Raw genomic sequence first — 19,577 nt, forward strand, 5'->3', positions numbered from 1 at the left:
CAGCTTTCCTAAAATAGCCCCATAATAACCCTGCTATGCAAACAGGACTAACAGAAATTCACTGCATGACCACTGAAATAGCATCCTAAGGGCACAAATTATAAAGAGTAATCACTTGTTGAAAAATGACAAATCAGATCAGATCTCAGATAAAAGGGAATCTGAAGTTCAAATCACAGCACCTACAGATCTTTAAGAACAATGGGGAAACAAAAAAATTCATCTGCTCTGGCAGACAAGGACTTAAATCTGGCAAATCATTGAGCTCATATAAAGCCGCAAGCATCATCAATGAGGAACTCAAATCGTTATTTCATGCAATGGTCATGGGTCATGGAAATAAAGCAATCAATGGAAGAAAAAATCCAACCAACTCAAAAGAGTGAATTAATACAGGGTATCAAAGAGTCCACACAAATGAAACTGAAGAAATTTAAAAAAATGACAAGCTACAAGTATTATATAGAAAGCACATCACAGGAAACTCAATTTCTATCTTTAATGATGAACAGTATGAAAACACGTTTTCCTAAACACACAGACAAAAGATGAACTACAAAAATAAGTTGTAGTTATGATATAGAAACTTTAAAGGATACTGATCTGTCTGTGGTCTTCGAAAATTCTCTGGAAGATTGGCTTCATAGAGTAGTCTTGCTTTAGTATTTCCCATATCTTGCATGCACTAGAATAAAGAAAATTAAGAATTTTCATTATTCACATATATATTAAAAAGTCATTCCTATGTGCAAGTACACATGCATATCTATAAGTGAGTATCAGATAACATTTATTGCCAAAATATTTTCTGGCTTGGAAAGTAAACTAAATTACAACTGTGCAATTAAGTTCAAAATAGGTGCATATTTTTAGCATTTCATACTTCCCACCCTCCAAATCCTTCCCCTTTTTTGTTGTTGTCAGAATGACAGGGGATCAAACTCTTTAGCTGGTACACAGAATGCATCATGCACCAGAGAGTGCACATTTTGTTGTGGCTCCAAGGACCCCAAAGGGCAATGTCACTGGATCATCAAGGCATGTGGGATTGTACAGGGACTGAACACCAGCATCCAAACCACTGGCAGGCATTCTACTGCTGAACTATCTTTGGGGCTCAATCCATCGGATGATTTTCAAAATTTGCAGATCTACAGTTTTCTAGTGTATATTTTTATAAAAAAACAATGGCACCTTTATCACTATTCAATACTTTCTAAAGTGGACTCCCTGTTTGACAGCAGTCTTCATACAGATTAAGTATATTACTTAAACACTGCTGCCATGTCCAAGGCTAGCAACTCAAGATCAATTTTTCTTTGAACTTCAAATTATTATGGGGGTTTTCATTTACAATCACAATCACAAAGGAGAGCCAGTAAAATTAGTAGTTGGGCCGAGAGCTTTATAGAAATTGATTCCTTTCTTTGGAATTATAAACCTTGTTGAGATACTGTTAAAAGCTAAAAATCTCACTAATAAACAAACAAACCAAAAAACCCACTGTGCCAAATGGCCAAATTTTACTTGCTAATTCAGGAATTGCTAGACTCTCCTACCTAAATTCTATGAACCTCAATATTAAAAACAGGAACTGGTTCTAGGGAGGGCTACTGGGCTTGCCTCTGGGCTGGGGTTGTAGGAGTGAGGAGACAGGACACGAAAGAGAACATCAAGATAATGTTGGAGGAAGGGTGTCAATCTGGAAGTAGGGGGGGGGGGGTCCTGCTGAAAGGTAGTAAAGTGGTGTGGTGATACCCTACCCGTGACAGTAATACAAGCCACAGTGCCTGGGGCTGGGGCTGGGGGGTCATCTGCCAAGGGGCAGAAGGGATGGTCGGGAAACTGGGTATGTTGGTGAAGTGAAGTGGACACTGGAGAAGAAGCTAGTGTTGGAACATTGTAAGCCTAAAATGCTTCATCATGAATAACATCACAGTGACTCAATGTAAAATGAAACTTAAAAAAATAAGTAAAGTGATGTCATAACAGACTTCAAGTGAAGCCCGCCAAAGTTTACCCAAGTTGTAAAATATTTACTGCTATCATGAATTTTTATAACACTCAAAGGTTATACAATTCAGGAACTGAATGGCACTGTGCAGACTGTTACTGGTCCTTGAGACAGTTATACTACTTATAATTAAGTATCACCAGGGGTAGCTTTGGGCTCCCTGAGCACTGCTTTGGATGTGCCTTATATAAACACGTGTGTATATGTATGTATGTGTGTGTGTATATATATACACACACGTATGTATGTGTGTGTACATATGCAAACACATACATTATAACAATCTAATGTAGAATGGGAGCCTTGTGGACAGCAGGTATGAGCCGGGGGTGTGGGGGCGACTAAAACCTCATGGGAAGGGGGGCGTTCCGGTCCGTCCTTCACGCCCTACCGAGGTCACCAGTTGCCCCCCACGAGCGGCTCTCCAGCACGGCCACGGCCCCAGAAGCACAAGGACTTAATGCAGAACCCGGCAGCTTGGAGCAGAAAAGTGAACGGACTATGCGTTAATCCAGGCCATCAGGTCTGTCCGGAGGGGAAAGGGTGTTGCCCCAGTCGCCTTCTCCTCTCTGGAAAGAAAGATGGCGGCCGCATGGGAGCCTTGTGGACAGCAGGTATGAGCCGGGGGAGTGGGGGCGACTAAAACCTCATGGGAAGGGGGGCGTTTCGGTCTGCCCTTCACGCCCTACCGAGGCCACCAGTCGCCCCCCACTAGCGGCTCTCCAGCACGGCCACGACTCCAGAGCACAGAAACCAATTTCTTAACTATCTGACTTTCAGTAGAAATACTTCCAGGGTCAATAAGTAAAATAGCAGAAATCCAAAACCAACATATAATTCTTGAACCCAGCTGTAGACAGCAAATCACTTCACAATGCTTTGTCAGCATGTCTGACTTGGGGGGGTTTGGTAAACTCTAAATAATAGTGGTGAATCTTTTATTGAAACAATCTAATCAAAGCAGATAGAGTGTTAACTAGAATTCATCTGCCCCACAGGGACTGGGAGGGGTGGGGGCGGGGTTTTATTGGGGTTCTTCATGGTAAAAAATAAGTTTTGGTAAAGGGAAATGTGCTTGATATTTGCATGACTGAGACCTAAACCTGAAAGCTTTGTAACCTTTCCCATGGTGATTCAATAAATAAATAAAAAAAAATAAAAAAAAATAAAAAGCAAAAAAAAAAAAAAACAATCTAATGTAGAGATGCTATCCATCCCAACTACATAGAAAATTTTGACAAAGGGTGACAAAAATCTAAAAGGAAGAAATGATGTAAAATTACCTATATAATTGGAAACCACTTCTAAATAATGACTGGATAAAAGTTCGTGTGTGTGTTTAAATTTAAAAAATTAATTAAATCACTGATCTCAAGATAGATTTTGTTTGTTTTATTCTGTTTTGAGACCACACCTGTTGGTACTCAAGGCTTACCACCAGCTCTTTGCTCAGGAATCACTTCTGGCAGGCTTAGGGGACCTTATGGGGTGCCAGGGATTGAACTAGGTTGGCTTCTGCAAGGCCAATATCATACCCCCTGTACTATTGCTCCAGACCCAGAGAGATCATTTTTTCAGTAGAAGGAAGACCAAATAGTTTCTAGGATTCCAAAAGGTTGACTAAATTGTTTGACAGCGGTTAGCAACGAATGGAAAGATTTAGGGTAAACAATAGGAGCTGGCATTCTAGGAAGGTAATAGGACAGGGTATAAATTTGCTCTTCTGTTTCAGAAAACTATGTGGAAGTAGTAGCGATAGAATTTGTTCTTCAACCTGTGGTTCCTGGACTGTTGTTGGTCCTCAGAAATGTTCTGGTGCTACACTCTTGGGTGGTCAAAGGGGCCAGTCCATGAAATATTTCTTCAATTTATCCCAGAATATATTAATTATATAACAGACACATAAGACCAGGGACATAGTCCAGCAGTAGAGCTTGGTTTGCATGTGCAAGGGCCTGACCAAGGAGAAGAAGGAGGGAGGGGGAGTCAACGTATGTTCTGATGGCCCCGAAGAGCAAATTCCGCTTGATAACATAGAAGAAGTTAAGAAAAACAGCCTGAAGGCTACAATGATTAGTACTTAGCTTATACTTAGGGTACAATAGGTGAAAACCTACAATTAACTTTAAGAATTTTTCAATATTAATTGCATATCATAAGCATTATATGTTAAAAGTTTCTTAAACCCTAGCATTATACAAGTTCAGTGCAATCCATATCAAAATTCTGGTAACATTATTCTGATGACTTAGAACAAACTGCTAAAATTTTTATTAAATTACAAAACTCCCCAAATAGTCAAAGGTACTCTGAGAAAAAAGACTGGAGAAATTTCCTGGTTTTAAATTACACTTTAGGAGGCCTGAGAGATAGCACAGCGGGTAGGGCATTTGCCTTGCGCATGACCGACCAAGGTTGGATTCCCAGGATCCCAGATGGTCCCCCGAGCACCACCAGGAGTAATTCCTGAGTGTAAAACCAGGAGTAACCCCTGTGCATCGCCGGGTGTGACCCAAAAAGGAAAAAAAAATTACACTTTAAAGCTACAGTAATTAAAACTAAGTGGTAATGGATTAAAAACAGATCCTAAAGCCAACAGATTAAAACTGAGAGCCCACAGATAAGCCTCGGATTTATGGACAGTTGATCTATGTTAAGGAGCAAGGTGCATAAAATACATGTAAGATGATTTTGACATTACCCTAATTTGACAGAAGAGAAAACGGAAGGCACAAGATAACACAGAAGGGCCCTGATTACTCCTTGAGTAATGAGTCTGAGTATTTAACTCTTGGTAGAACCAACATCAGCCACCAGTATTTTATATATATCAAATGGTAATTAAGCTGCACATTATAATCATTTACTGGAAAAAGCCCACTGAAACAAATTTAAAGCCAATAAAAGAGGGGCTGGAGCGACAGCACAGCAGGGAGGGCAGTTGCCTTGCACGCAGCCGACCTGGGTTCGATTCCCAGCATCCCATATGGTCCCCTGAGCACTGCCAGGAGTGACACTCGAGTGCAGAGCCAGAAGTAATTCCTGTGCATCGCCGGGTGTGACCCCAAAAAAGCAAATAAAAAAACCTTTAAAAAAAAAGCCAATAAAAGATAAAGGTTTGTCACTTTTAATATAAAAAAAATTTTGTTCAGAGGCAAGACAAATGACAATCTAAATTCTCCTGAAAATAATCTTATTTCTTTTCATTAATTTTCAAAAATTTTCAAACACAGAACTCCTTTTAGAGCCAAACTATGTGATTAAAAAAAAAAAATTTCAAGATGGTACCAGAGAGAGAGGAGAGTGGTAAGGCACTTGCCTTGCACAGGCCAACCTAGGTTTAATCCCGGTTCTCCATGTGGTGCCCTGGCACTTACAAGAGCAATCCTACAAGTGAACATCCAGAAGTAAGCCCTGACCACCTCTGGGTGCGACAAAAAATAGTGATAAAACAAAAGCAAATACTTAGAATACTTCAAGGTATGGCTTCTATTGTTTCCAAGTCCAAATGATGTCCAACAGAGTCCAGTCCAATCTGAGCAATCATGATTAATAAGTATGGCCACCTGTGCCTCCCTCTTCTTAATCCCCTTGTACAATCCACCCCTTTCCTCACTCTAAGCTGTCCTGATAACGTCACCTAAACTTTCTTCCTCAGACTCCAGAAGTCTCTGGTCCATAATCATTTACTGTAAAACTAAAATTCACACCAATGAACTACTTCAAAAAGTCAGGATTTTTCTTTTCTTACCCTGTCCCTCTACCCTTCATTGTTCCTGCTGACAATGACAAGGTGATGAGAGCAATTGTACACAGGCCTGGCTGTCATGTTTGCTAGAGGTCGCATGTCATGTGGTTCCTGTTCCTCTGCTGCTTATGTTTGCATTACTTTACTTTCAATGTTTGCGGACATGCTCACCAAGGGTTACACCCCTCTATTTGTGCTTACACACAAATGGCTGAAGTGTGACCAGAGCCCCCTGAACACCAGGGACTGATGACAGCAGAGCTGCAAGGTTTAAACAGAACTTCCATGACTGCACTTCAATGAGACATGTGGGACACTGGGGATTTGGATTTGTGACCATATGCTCTAAGTCTGAGCCCTGCAGTTTTCACTGTTACTGACTTACCTTTTAGAGTTTACTTACTAGAATCAGCAGAAAAACATAACAGAATAACAACTATAAAACAAAGAACTAAGTTTACTATTTGTTTCGCTGCAAGTAATTTCATAATGTGAAAATATCTTCTAAATTCCCAATGCAAAAGTGTAAAATACTAAAATATCAATACCTTTTTTTTTAAAAAGTATCAACAGAATCTTAAATACCAGTATTTAATAAAAAGATACTACCGCTGTTAAAAAGTGGAGAATAAAATTATGTCAATTAAAATGCTTTGATCCAAATTTCTGAGTAATAGGGGCAAAGAAGAATCTTCTAGGTTTAAATGTACTGTACAAAAGTATTAAAATATCTATGGGTATCACCACCTGTGTTTTATATATGAATAAAATCAGCATTAAAGGAAGAATATACAAGAAACCAATAAATCAGTTGTTCATGCAGAGAGAAAATAAATGAGACTGTTCACTTTATATCTTATACCTTTTAAAGTTTGTCCTATATATCTATGTTATGTTATTTCCTATTCCCTCACATGGTAAAGAGGAGGTTATAACAATCTGTCTTGTTTCCAAATAAAGCACTACTGAACTTAGGATATCCAAGCAGCATCTGAGTCAGAGCAAAGAGAGTTCATCTTCATTAGTATCCTACTAGGAAAATAAAGTTTTCTGATGATTAAAAAGGCTATAAATCCAAATAAATTAATATGGTTTAAAAATCTCATTTAAGCAGATCTTATCCTCCAAACACACTCAAAGTATAAGCAAGGCATTTATTTTCATATTTACATCTTTCCCAGTATCATTTTCTTAAAAGCTGCTGAAGAATACATCATGGAATTTCCAATGTACTTGCTTTTTTAAAAAATTTCAATTCATTCTGTGTTTGTGTGGGAGACCACCACGTGTTCTATTTTGTACTCATTAAAATATTTAGAACACAAACTACTAAGATTTTCAACTGCCTTATCTGAATGTATTCTTTTTAATACTCAAATTGAAAAAAGATTAAATGAATATCTGTAGTCCCTGAAGTCATGTCAGTGACTCACCTCGACTACCACTTGAAATTTTCCAGAATAGTTCTCTATCTTCCTCTCAAAATCCACCAGGATTTCTTGCATAGGAGCAAGCTTTTCAGGATCTTTTGGATTCCAGCTGCTGGAAAAGAAGGGCCACTGGTTTTGGTCGCAGGAACTCTTTGAAATACTTAATACAGAGTCCATTCCTTTAGTTTTCATTAAACTGTAATTTAGGGGAAGTACTCTTTTTGCTACAACTATTATTTTTAAGAACAAAGTAAATTAACCACACATATTAATATTTTTAAATTTTAATCATGTCGAATTAGTGGTACCAATTTTATATTTTTCACAATTTCCTGATAGTTTCACACTTTACTGTTCTAGCTAGCAGCTACAAATTTTTTAAAAAGCGTTCTTTAGTTCTTTTTAGTAATAAAATTAAACACTGCTATGATGATGTTGGAAAATTCTCACATCACACTAGTTGGGACATTCCAGTTTACAGGGACTCATGCCATTTGAAGTTCAGGAATAAACAACTATGTGCTTAATGCCCATATTAGTAGTCACCCTGTATTCTTCATGATATCATAACAGCTTCATGACATCTTCATGACTATCATACTAAGTGCTTAACACATAGATTAGTAGCCATCCTATATTCTTCATGACTATCAAAAGTCTTAATGATGCTTGAAACTCCCTAAATGGCCAAAGTAATTTTGAGAAAATAGAAGGGAGGCACTATATATCCTTGACTATAAACCATATAAGAAAGTTATAGGAATCAAAACAGTAAAGTACTGTAACAAAAGCAGACTCTCAGAACAATGGAATAGAAATGAGGATCCAGAGATAAACCCTCAAATATATGGGCAGTTAATTTACGACAAAGGAACCAAGAGTGGCTGGAGCAAAAGGACAGCAGGCAAAACAGTTGCCTTGCAAACAGGCAATCCGGGTTCATTCCTGGGCATCACAGGCCCTGTCGGGAGAGAGCCTTTACCCCAAAACCCTAACCCCTGAGCAATGCCAATGTGACCCCAAAAAAGCAAACAAAAAAGGAATCAAGAGCATAAAGTGGAGGAAGGAAAGCCTCTCCATAGTGTTGCAAAAACTGATTTTTGCATTAATCATGCACCTCACAGAGTCCCGAGCTCTGCAGGAGTGACCCCAGAACAGTCAGTCAGCAGTAAGCCCTAAGCACCCCCAGGTGTAGGCTTAACACCACAACAGGCTATCACCTCACACCAATGAGACTGATCTCTATCAAAAGGCCAGAAACAACTGCTGGCAGGCTAGGAGCAGAAAAAGAACCCTTGTTTATGGTTAGTGGGATTGAATCAAACTTTATGTACAACAGTACAGGTGACTCATCAAAAAATCAAAAGCAGAACTTTCGTGTGACCTAGTGATCCTACTCCTTAGCATCTTCAAGAATACAAAATCTTAATTAAAAAAGACATGTGCACACCTATGTTCACTGAAGTGAACACCATAATACCAAAATCTGGTAACAAGCTAAGCGTTCAACTACAGATGAGTGGATGTATAAAACTATGGCTCATATAGACAATATAGACAATGAAATACAATCCACATAAACATAAAATAATACCTTGCATTTTTGCTACAACCTGGAAGGAAATAGAGGGCACAGTGTTAAGGAAGCCAGAAGGAAAAAGACAAATAGCAGGTGATCCCATTCATACCTGGCATATAAAGAAACAAAGAAGGAAAACAGATAATGGCCAGTAAAAACAAACCCTAAGACTTTGCCAACCTAAGAAAAAAATTCATCAAGACAATGGAAAGGGAGTGAGCAAAGGAGAAGGGAACTAGGGATCCTGACTGTGGTGGGTGTGGTCAATAAAATTGCCTAAAAGATTAACTGTAATACCATTGTAAACTATGATTTCAGTTTTTAAAAAAATTAGCAATTCTATCTTTACAATATTTCTTGTAGTATCACCTGTAAATCAACTCCAGTGCCACCATTCAGTTCAAGATCTAGTCACCTCCTTCTAGGCCACTGCACTTCGGATTTGTGTGCTTAAAGGAGCCTAATATTACATGTGACTCTTCAAGTAAAAAAAAAATTTAGCTGCTCCCTGCCGTCTTCCCTATCACCATCCTCTACAGTATCCCTCACAGGATCAAGACATACCAGCCCCAGGCTAGAACTTTAACACACATAATAGCACCCAATACACTGGTCTTAGAAAAACTTTACTTTCGTTTTTCTCCATCTTTCTGTCTAGAAGGTCCACTGCACACTATAGTATGCTTTTGGAAATGTATAGGGGGAATATGAAACAGTAAGATGTTTTAAAAACATGTAGAACTTGTATCAGTAGATATCCAACGAGTCTACGTATATGTGTGCATAAATCACATATGTGTGTTTATACAAATATATGCGTACTTCCATACTTTTTTTTAAGGTGACACTACTAAGTCACTGAAGATTATTCACCATTTAATTAACAGAGTCAAAGCCAGAATCCTGGTTTACCAAGTTCGAGGTTAATGCCATAATTATGCCTATTATCCTCTACCATTATTATGTTATCATAAAGCAGAATTGATTACACCTCAGAAATATTATATATAAAATATTAATGATTATTATGTCTTCTGGGCTGGAGCGATAGCACAGCGGCTAGGGCGTTTGCCTTGCATGCAGCCGACAGGGCCAAACCTGAGTTTGATTCCTCCGCCCTCTCGGAGAGCCCAGCAAGCTACCGAGGGTATCTCACCCCACGGCAAAGCCTGGCAAGCTCCCCGTGATGTATTCGATATGCCAAACACAGTAACAACAAGTCTCATGAAGGAGACGTTACTGGGCCCACTCAAGCAAATCGATGAACAAGGGGAGGACCGTGATTATGTCTTCTGAAGATCCTTTCAGACAGGCAGTCACTGCCGTCTAAAAATGTCCTATCCCAATAATAGCTGGGAATAATCACACTGGACAAGATCTGAGGGTTAAAAGCAGGTAAGGGATATTCTTGATACCTTTCAGTATCAATATTGCAAACCACAATGCCCTAAAGGGAGAGGGGAGGAGGGAGGAAGGGAGACAGAGAAAGAGAAGAAATGCACCTGCCATAGAGGCAGGTAGGGGGTGGGAGGTGAGGGGTGATGGGAGGAAACCTGGGGACATTGGTGCTGGGAAATGTCCACTGGTGGAGGAATGGGCGTTGGAATACTGTATGACTGAAATTCAATCACGAACGGCTTTGTAATGGTCTATCTCACAGTGATTCAATAAAAAGTTAAAGGATACAAAAAAAAAGTTCTATCAAATGTAACATGCCATTTAAGAATATTAAGTCCTTATCTTCAGTTTATTGTTCCTTTAGTCAAACTTTTCCTATTCCACCTGGATTAGGTAGCTTAGAATTCAAAGAATTAAACTATGAAAGACTTCCATTAATTAACATCCTACTTTGTTCACTATTTTGCTCTAAGAACTATAGTCACTGGAAACACAGAAATCTAAAAACTATTACTGATCTTCAAAAAAAGCATAATCTGGGGACTGGAGTGATAGTACAGCGGGTAGGGCATTTTCCTTGCACAAGGCCAACTCGGGTTTGATTCCCTGTATCCCGTGTGGTCCCCTGAGCACTGCCAGGTTCCTGAGTGCGGAGCCAGGAGTGACCCCTGAGCATCGCCGGGTGTGATCCAAAAAGCACACACACAAAAAAAAGTGTAATCTGGGAAAAAGTAAATCAAGAAAAAGTTTGAAACTCACTCTTAGACATTCAAATTTGAAATGTGATTTCTTCCACTCCAAATGCACTGCATAAAACACAAACTTATGAAATGAATCAGATTAAATGTGTCACCACATTTTTTTTCACTATACAATGAACATGTTGGTAACACATAAACCCAGCCCTGGAACCTCACTCTGCTTTTCTTTGGGAGCGAATGTAATGATTCTGCCAAGAGGCAGAATAAACTGAACTTTAATCAAATGACAAAGTTAAATATACATATAAGGCCGTGAGTTGAGAAGTTTTGTTCAATTTGATGGCATTACCATTAGCACTCTTACTACAAAATATGAAAAAAGTTGTCACCAATAGTGTATTATCTTGATGAAATGTGTACCAAGAATTGTTTGCTGACATAATATGAGACTAAAACCCAAAGACAGTAGAGACAAGGGCCAGGAGGATCACTCCATGGTTAGAAGCCTGCCTCATGTGCTGTGGGAGGAGGCAGTTGGGATGGAGAAGGATGATGGTTGGAGGGATCACTCAGGACTGGAGCTGTGTGCTGAAAGTAGACTAAGGACAAAACATAATGGCCTCTCAGTATCTGTATTGCAAAAAATGATGCCCAAAAGTATAGAATAAGAAGGAAGATGCCTGCCACAGAGGCAGGGGGTGGGATGGGGAAGGGATGGCAGGAGGGATACTGGGGACACTGGTGGTAGAAAATGCACACTAGTGAAGTGACAGGGGTTCAATCATTGTATGACTGAAATACAATCATGAAAGCTTTGTAACTGTATCTCATGGTGATTCAATGAAAAAAAAAGAATTGTTTATTGAAACTTTACTGAGTACCTGATTCTGTAAGACAACATGAAAATTTATCTAAGGATCAAACTCATGAAGATATGGCTAGAGAGATAGTGCAGTGAATAGGGACCTTGCCTTGCACACAGACAACCGGGTTCAAACCCAGTTAGTGCAAATGGCACCCGAGCACCTCCAGGAATGATTCATTTCCTACTTTTTTTTCCTTTCTGAAACCTCAACCCTGCAATCTACTTGCGCCCCTAGTCTCATGCCACGCCCCCCCATTTATGCAACTTTTTTACCTGGGCCCCTTGGAAATGTCGGCCTAATTCATTAGGGATTCAAATTGGAGCAACAAAATACATTGATTTCTAAAATTTTTTGATAGCTTTCTTGGGAAAAATTCTCCTTTCATAAAGATCAAAAGGTTAAGACAGCAGATCAATACCATGACACGTTTATTACTAAATTTACGGTAGATCTGTCTAGAAATAACCAGGTTGTAACATAAACATATCTGTTAGTAGAGATCTTTTCCTTAGGACAAAAAATACAGATGACAAAAATGTCCACACACTTTCAGAACCCTTGAAACCAAACCTGAGTCTCTTGTCATATTTTTCTGAATTGGCCACGTGCAGGAAATTTTTATACTGCAGTGGAAATTTGATTGGGGGAGGAAATCAATGTTTTATACCACTTTGATTCAAAGGCAAATTTTTTTAAAATGGTTTTTGAAACGCTGTGGTTACCAAGGAAGATTGAGATAAAATTCACAATTCTCAAGAACAAAGTCACCTAAACTATACTTGCCATCACCTGCCCATTCGGTGCTGAATCCCACATATACACTCCCAAGTTCTTGTTGAGCCTCCATACAAGCCATTCCAAATGGCAAGCACAGTATTTTTCAAGGTATTTAATCGGTTTTAGTTTGGAATGGTCTGAAATACTGGAAGGTACTAAGTATACTACCTCGAAATAAAAGATAACACAATGGTTAAGGTGCTTGTCTTGCCTAAGGCCAACCATCCATAGTAGCATATGGTCCCCAGAGTCCTGCCAGGAATGATCCCTGAGCAGAGGCCAGAGATTCGGAATCCCCGAGCACCACAAGGTATGGCCCAAAGACCAAAAAAGGAAAAGAAAAAAAGACACTACATTAATAATAAGATTATGCTGGGAAAGGAAGTGCCTGACTTTTTCCATTTTCTTCAGTTTCCCCATGTATTGCGAATATTATCTCAATGAATTGTATCAAAGACTGCTCGCAGAATGTCACAAAAAAAAATTATGCACGCATATACTGTGCTCCCCATATTGTGGCAGCTATAAAAAGAACTAAAGGGGCTGGAGCGATAGCACAGCAGGTAGGATGTTTGCCTTGCACGAGGCTGACCCGGGTTCGATTCCCAGCATCCCATGTGGTCCCCCGAGCACCGCCAGGAGTAATTCCTGAGTGCAGAGCCAGGAGTAACCCCTGAGCATTGATGGTTGTGACCCCCCTGACCAAAAAAAGGCAAAAAAGTACTAAAATTAAATACCTATATAATCAAGTTTCTATCTACTGGCTTACATTAATTCAATGGACATGCATAAAAATGATAATGTATGGTATGATAATTAAACACAACCTAGAGTAGGAATTTTCTAAAGAGAAAATTTTAGCTTGGCAGAAGCAATATGCAAAAATTAATTTTTTTTAATTACCACAAGGACAGACTACATGCTGTCCAACAGACTGGTTCAACAAACTGATTCTATAGGACCAAAGCTATTAGTGTAAGACATCTTGGAGTAGAATCAAAAGAGCACTAGCAGGAGTAATCCCTAAGCATAAAGCCAGGAGTAAACCCTGAGCACCACTAGATGTGTTCCCAAAATCGAAAAAAAATTTTTTAAGCAGAGATGCAATAGCTACTATTTTTCTTCCTGTCCTCTCAAAAAAAAAAAAAGCTGGAAGACAAACAAATATTGTGATTGCGGAGATAGTGAAATTATTTTAGTTTTTATTCTTTTATTGTAAAAATATTTGAAAAGGGAAGGGATTCGAAACTTTTCCTTCTTATCCCAAAGCATGATCAAAACTGAAATGTAAATGGTAAGAATACAGAGGTAGTGAAAAAGCCTACAAAACACTGAAGGAATTTTCACTTAGTAAGTCACATGCAGAGACAGCAATTTCAAATGTAAAATGTTATCCAAGATATATCTTACAAATAAATGTTAGTTGTCTGGACTTAGAAATTATTAACTGACAACTGTAAGTAGTAAACAATATGACAAATTACAAAAAGACATAGATTCATAAAACTGATTTAAAAGTATCCAAAATAAATGCCAATTTCATGGAGTATAACTTCTAATATGAACAATATCTCACTAAGATGCTTTATTGGTAAACACAATTTGCAAGACAACCTCCAAGGAAGTTGGGTAATACAAGTTAAGTTATTATCATTCTATAGTAATAATGAATACTTTGTCTTTAGTCCTTCAATATAGGCAGTGAAAAATAAGACATTTTTAATAATGTGGGGAAAAGTAATTAAGACTTGGGATTAATGAACAAGCATAAAAGTTGCAATATTTAGAAACCTATTAAAAATTGGTCCTTCCACCCTCCATGACATTGAAGCTAATGGTATCTTCAAAGATGCCACGCCACTGGCCGAGCAAGTGAAAACAGAGATAGATAAATGGGACTATCTTAAACTAAGAAGCTTCTGCACCTCAAAAGAAACAGTGACCAAAATACAAAGACAGTCTACAGAATGGGAAAGGATATTCGCCGAATACACATCTAACAAGGGGTTGATATCAAGGATATACAAAATACTTGTTGAACTCCACAAGAAGAAAATATCCAACCCCATCAAAAAATGGGGCAATGAAATGAACAGAAACTTTCTCAAAGAGAAAATCAAATGGCAAAAAAGCACATGAGAAAATACTCAGGGAGATGCAGAACAAAACCACAATGAGATACCATCTCACACCTCAGAGACTGGCCCACATCCAAAAGAACAAAAGCAACTGATGCTGGCGTTGATATGGCAAGAAAGGGACACTCCTTCACTGTTGGTGGGAATGTCACTGGTTCAGCCCTTCTGGAAAACAGTATGGACGATTCTCAAAAAATTAGAAATTGAGCTCCCATTTGACCCAGCAATACCACTCCTGGGAATATATCCCAGAGAGGCAAAAATGTATAGTCGAAGTGACATCTGCACTTGTTTGTTCATTGCAGCACTCTTTACAATAGCCAGAATCTGGAAAAAACCTGAGTGCACAAGAACAGATGACTGGTTAAAGAAACTTTGGTACATCTACACAATGGAGTACAATGTAGCTGTTAGAAAAGATGAAGTCATGAAATTTACATACAAGTGGTACTACATGGAAAGTATCATGCTAAGCGAAATGAGTCAGAAAGAGAGGGATAGACATAGAAAGATTGCATTCATCTGGGGACTATAAAGTAACAAAATATGAGATTAATACCCAAGAATAGCTGAGATCAGCACCAGGAGGATTACTCCATAGCTTAGAGGCCAGCCGGGCATTCTAGGGGAAAGGGCAGTTCAGAAAGAGAAGGGAGCACCAAATAAAGGGTGTTTGGAGGATCCTCCCAGGAGGGGAGATGCATGTTGAAAGTAGACTATGGACTGAACATGTTTGCCACTCAAAGTCTCTTTTGCAGACCACAACACCCAAAAGGAGAGAGAGAACACAAGGGATTGCCCTGCCACAGAGGCAGGGTGGGATGGGAGGGATGGGGGTGGGGGGAGTATTATCCATGGTGGTGGAAAATGGGCACTGGTGGAGGGATGGGTATTTGATCATTGCATAATCGAAACCCAAGCACAAAAAATTGTAAATCTACAACTGTACCTCATGGTGTTTCACTAATAATAATAATAAAAAAATAAGAAAATAAAATAAATTATAAAAAAAATTGGTCCTTCCAAGAAATCCTAGGTTTTCTGGAATTTTTTTTTCAGATCAAAGGTATTCAATCTGACCGTGAATCACTTAAAAACTTAATTTGATAAAAATTCAAGACAGGGTCCAAAGCAATAGCACAACAGGTAGGGTGTTTGCCTTGTACACAGCCAACCTAAATTCAATCCCTAGCACCCTGTATAGTCTCTAAGCACCACTGCAAGTAATCCCTTAGCATCACCGATTGTGGCCCCCCAAAAAAAAAAAAATTAAGGTAAATTATTTCTATGCTAGTGAAAATTAAAATTAAATTTTGGATAACATCAACACACATCAATCACAGCACAATTATGATATCGATGCCTTAAAAAGTGACTTCTATGGAAACAAAATATATAGAAAGCTGATAAAAAAATATGATATATACACATACAGCATCAGTTGATAAGAACCCTTGAGCAAAATTTAATGAGCAATTTTACAGAATCACAAAAAACGAACACATTTAATAGCTTGACAGGGCTCAGAAATTAAATCATATTTCTACATCCACAAATAATCTTTCTGAAATGAACTAAGCTAAATTAAGTATTATCTTTGAAAATCAAAAACATGATTTTCATAAAATGTTGACAGGGATCGATAGCACAGCAGTAGGGCGTTCGCCTTGTACGCAGCCGGCCAGCGGAGTCAGGTTCGATTCCTCTGATTCCTCTGCCTCTCTCGGAGAGCCCCACAAGCTACCGAGAGTATCTCGCCCGCACGGCAAAGCCTGGCAAGCTCCTCGTGGCGCATTCGATATGCCAAACACAGTAACAATTGTCACAATGGAGACGTTACTGGGCCCGCTTGAGCAAAGAACAACGGGAGGACAGTGATAGTGACAGTTGACAGGGGTGGTAAGAGAAGGCACATGTTACAATTCTATCCAGTGAAAGTAATCCTGTAATATATCACAAGAAGTTTTGTATCAAAAACTATTTGTATCATATGAATAAAAAACACTCAATCACATTGTGTTCTTCACTTGTCCTAAACTGATTTGAGTTCAAATTAATCAAAACAGATTCTAAAAAATACAGTTACAGTGTACAGTAACTTTACAGAGTTTACAGAGCAATACAGGGGAACCGGAGAAGAAATTGGCACATTGTAGGGTGATACAATGCTCCCCTTATCTTCATTAGGGTGCTAGACACACAATATAAATATGTGCCAAGATACATTAAACTCAGCATCTGTAGATTGTCCAAACTACAATTAAACCTCATCAAATGTCAAGATATAAGTATAGAACATGCACCTACCACCACAGGAAATTTAAATTAAAAACTGAACTTATATCTGAATAAAGAGCAACCTCAATATACAACTAAGATGATTACTAAAAATTCGTCTCACAATACCTTATATTGTTATTCACAAAATTACCTTTTGCAAATACACTTAAAAGCAATTAATCCATATTCAATGATACCGTAAAACAGACGAGTTTGTTTACCTTTAGCACATTTAGCAATTAACTTATCACAACAGATTCACTAGAATGCTAAATCAGAAAGATTTCCATGGTGCGTAGTACTGAAAACTTAATACGATGATAAAATGGATTACTACCAAGTGACATGCTAACATTACTTAGTGTTTAAATGTGCCAGATGTTGTTCTAAATAATTTATCCATATTAACTTATCTCACGACAATCTACAAAAATATGTATTATTGCTATTCCAAATTCATAAATGCAGAAACTGAGAACACTGAGATTAAGTATTCAATCGAGATCACCCTGTCAGTCTGCCTGGAATAACAGTTTTTCTAAACCACTTTGTTCATATCTTTCTAGAAACTGTTTAGGCAAAAATAGAAGTTGTATGGTGCAGATTAGGGTTTTCAATAATTGCTTCATTTTCACCGATTACTTACTCATTTGTATTGCAGAGCAGTCCCAGAGAGATTTTTAAAGAACACTGGCTTTGCTTGTTCAGTACTAACAAAACTGGCCACAAGAATATTAAGTGACTCATACGTCTATACGATTAAGTTTCTTAATCCCATTTTAATGTAAAACTTTGTTCACCAATTTGGGGAGGAAGGAGGGAAGCAGAGGTAAGAAAGGACACCCAAGCAATATTAAAGGGGCAAAGGACCACTCCCATGATTCTTAGCAATTCAACATTATGGTCTAAGGACACAGACCTACTCAGGCACTGAAATATCAGGGACCACAGGTGCCATCCAAATGGGACTTGGGAGCCACCAGGGCCACAACTGGTGGTATTTAGGGGCCTCTAGGAATACACCCAGTGACACTCAGAGAGCATGTGGTAGGAGCAACCTAGGTTCAGGTCCCTGTACTATCTCTCTAGTAAAATTTTTAAGCGAGGGCATCCTAACTTAATTTCTCAACATGATATACCTAGAAAAGGAGCTCTATGGCTTAAAAAGCCATTCAGGGACAGTCTCTCCAAATACTAATCAAAGTTCTGGGTTCTGAAGCTGTAACTCTTATTTTAAGAACCTGAGAAATACAATTTCAGAAACTGTATGTTGTTTAATATCAATTTTCGAAATTTTTGCATGGGGGAAAGGCCTAAAGAACTAGTACAGTGGGCACTTGCATGAGGCTGACCCGGATTTGCTCTGGGCACTGCAATTGTTCCTCTGAGCAGTGGGATCCCTGAACGCAGAGCCAGAGGTAAGCCCTGAGCAGAGTCACATGAGGATCAAACACAAAAACAAAATTCTTAGATATTTCATAACATACCATTTTGCTGTACTTCCATACCTACTTCACACACAACCACTGAACTGCAGCCCTCTGACTGCAAACTCTGACCTACAGAAAAAGAACTGTCTGCCTCTAAAAATCTGCTATTCAAACCCCTTCAACAGCCTATTAGGAAAAATATTTCTGGATAACTGAACTGTTCAGGGATTTTGTTTTCTAACACCAAATTGCAATTTCAAGCTACACAACATGATTTTTTGTAAACTAGAAACAACACCATGAAATCTTTTATCCCAGTTACTACAGGAATGTTTTCTAAATTGCCTATCTGAAATGCTCTAAAAAGTTGTTTTCTTGACTAGCAAATTTTCTCAAGGATCTCAAAAATATATTTCCATTTATGCCCTAACAGGCAAAGAGCTAAAAATAATAATGATCTATGAAAGAACTAAGTTATGCATTACTTTATAGTCTGAAGATCTCTATTCTTTACTTTCCTTCTAAATTTTTTAAAGTTTATTTAAACTTTTGCTTTATTTAGAATTTTCTTCAGCACAAGTCTTAATCTAGAAGTTTTACTTCCCTTAAACTAATCTTACTTTTTTTAACCAATTTTCCAGAGCAATCAATTCTACTTTTTGTATCCTATCTCACTCTATTTTTGCCAATTTTTGTGGGTTTTTTTCTAATTGTGAGATATGTATGATTTATTACTAAGGTTCAATGCATATATTAGTGTTCTGAGCCATCACAATAACAGGAAACAATTTGAAAAGGGCATGAAAATAGTACTATAAACTATGTCCACTCTGGAGAAGTTTATGTTTTCTCTTGAACATGCCTGTATTCTCTCTTGAAAATCTTATCTCTCTCTAAATTTCTCTCAATAAAATCTATTTTTTTCTCTTAGCTAAAATAAATAGCATTAATCCTCTATGAACATAAAAAAAAGAGCCAGTATAAACTATTTATACTAGCAATCAACTCTAAGGATAATAAAGTATGATTTTGAGAATTTAAAACTAAAAACTACGAACCCTTAAAACTACAAACCCTTAAAACTACAAATATATGTGTGTATGTGTATAGGTGTGTGTGTGTATACATATATATGAAGCAAAACTAAGTCACACAAATCTAAACAATTAGAATGAGTGTTAATGGGGCTATCTTCTAAATATTAGATCCCATCTTA

General features: G+C 38.2%; 1 protein-coding gene across 3 annotated transcripts in view; it reads right to left on the bottom strand.

Moving 5' to 3' along the window:
• Positions 1 to 19,577, bottom strand: part of SMAP1 (small ArfGAP 1) — a 132,853-nt gene that overhangs the window by 61,212 nt on the left and 52,064 nt on the right. For all 3 annotated transcript variants that reach the window (XM_056109663.1, XM_056109662.1, XM_056109661.1), the window contains exon 3: positions 600 to 685. In XM_056109663.1, the coding sequence (XP_055965638.1) occupies positions 600 to 685 (86 nt within the window). The remainder of the gene's footprint in view (positions 1 to 599; positions 686 to 19,577) is intronic.

The sequence above is a fragment of the Sorex fumeus genome, unplaced genomic scaffold (assembly GCF_029834395.1).
Source record: "Sorex fumeus unplaced genomic scaffold, SorFum_2.1 ptg000008l, whole genome shotgun sequence".
Classification (NCBI taxonomy): Eukaryota; Metazoa; Chordata; class Mammalia; order Eulipotyphla; family Soricidae; genus Sorex; species Sorex fumeus.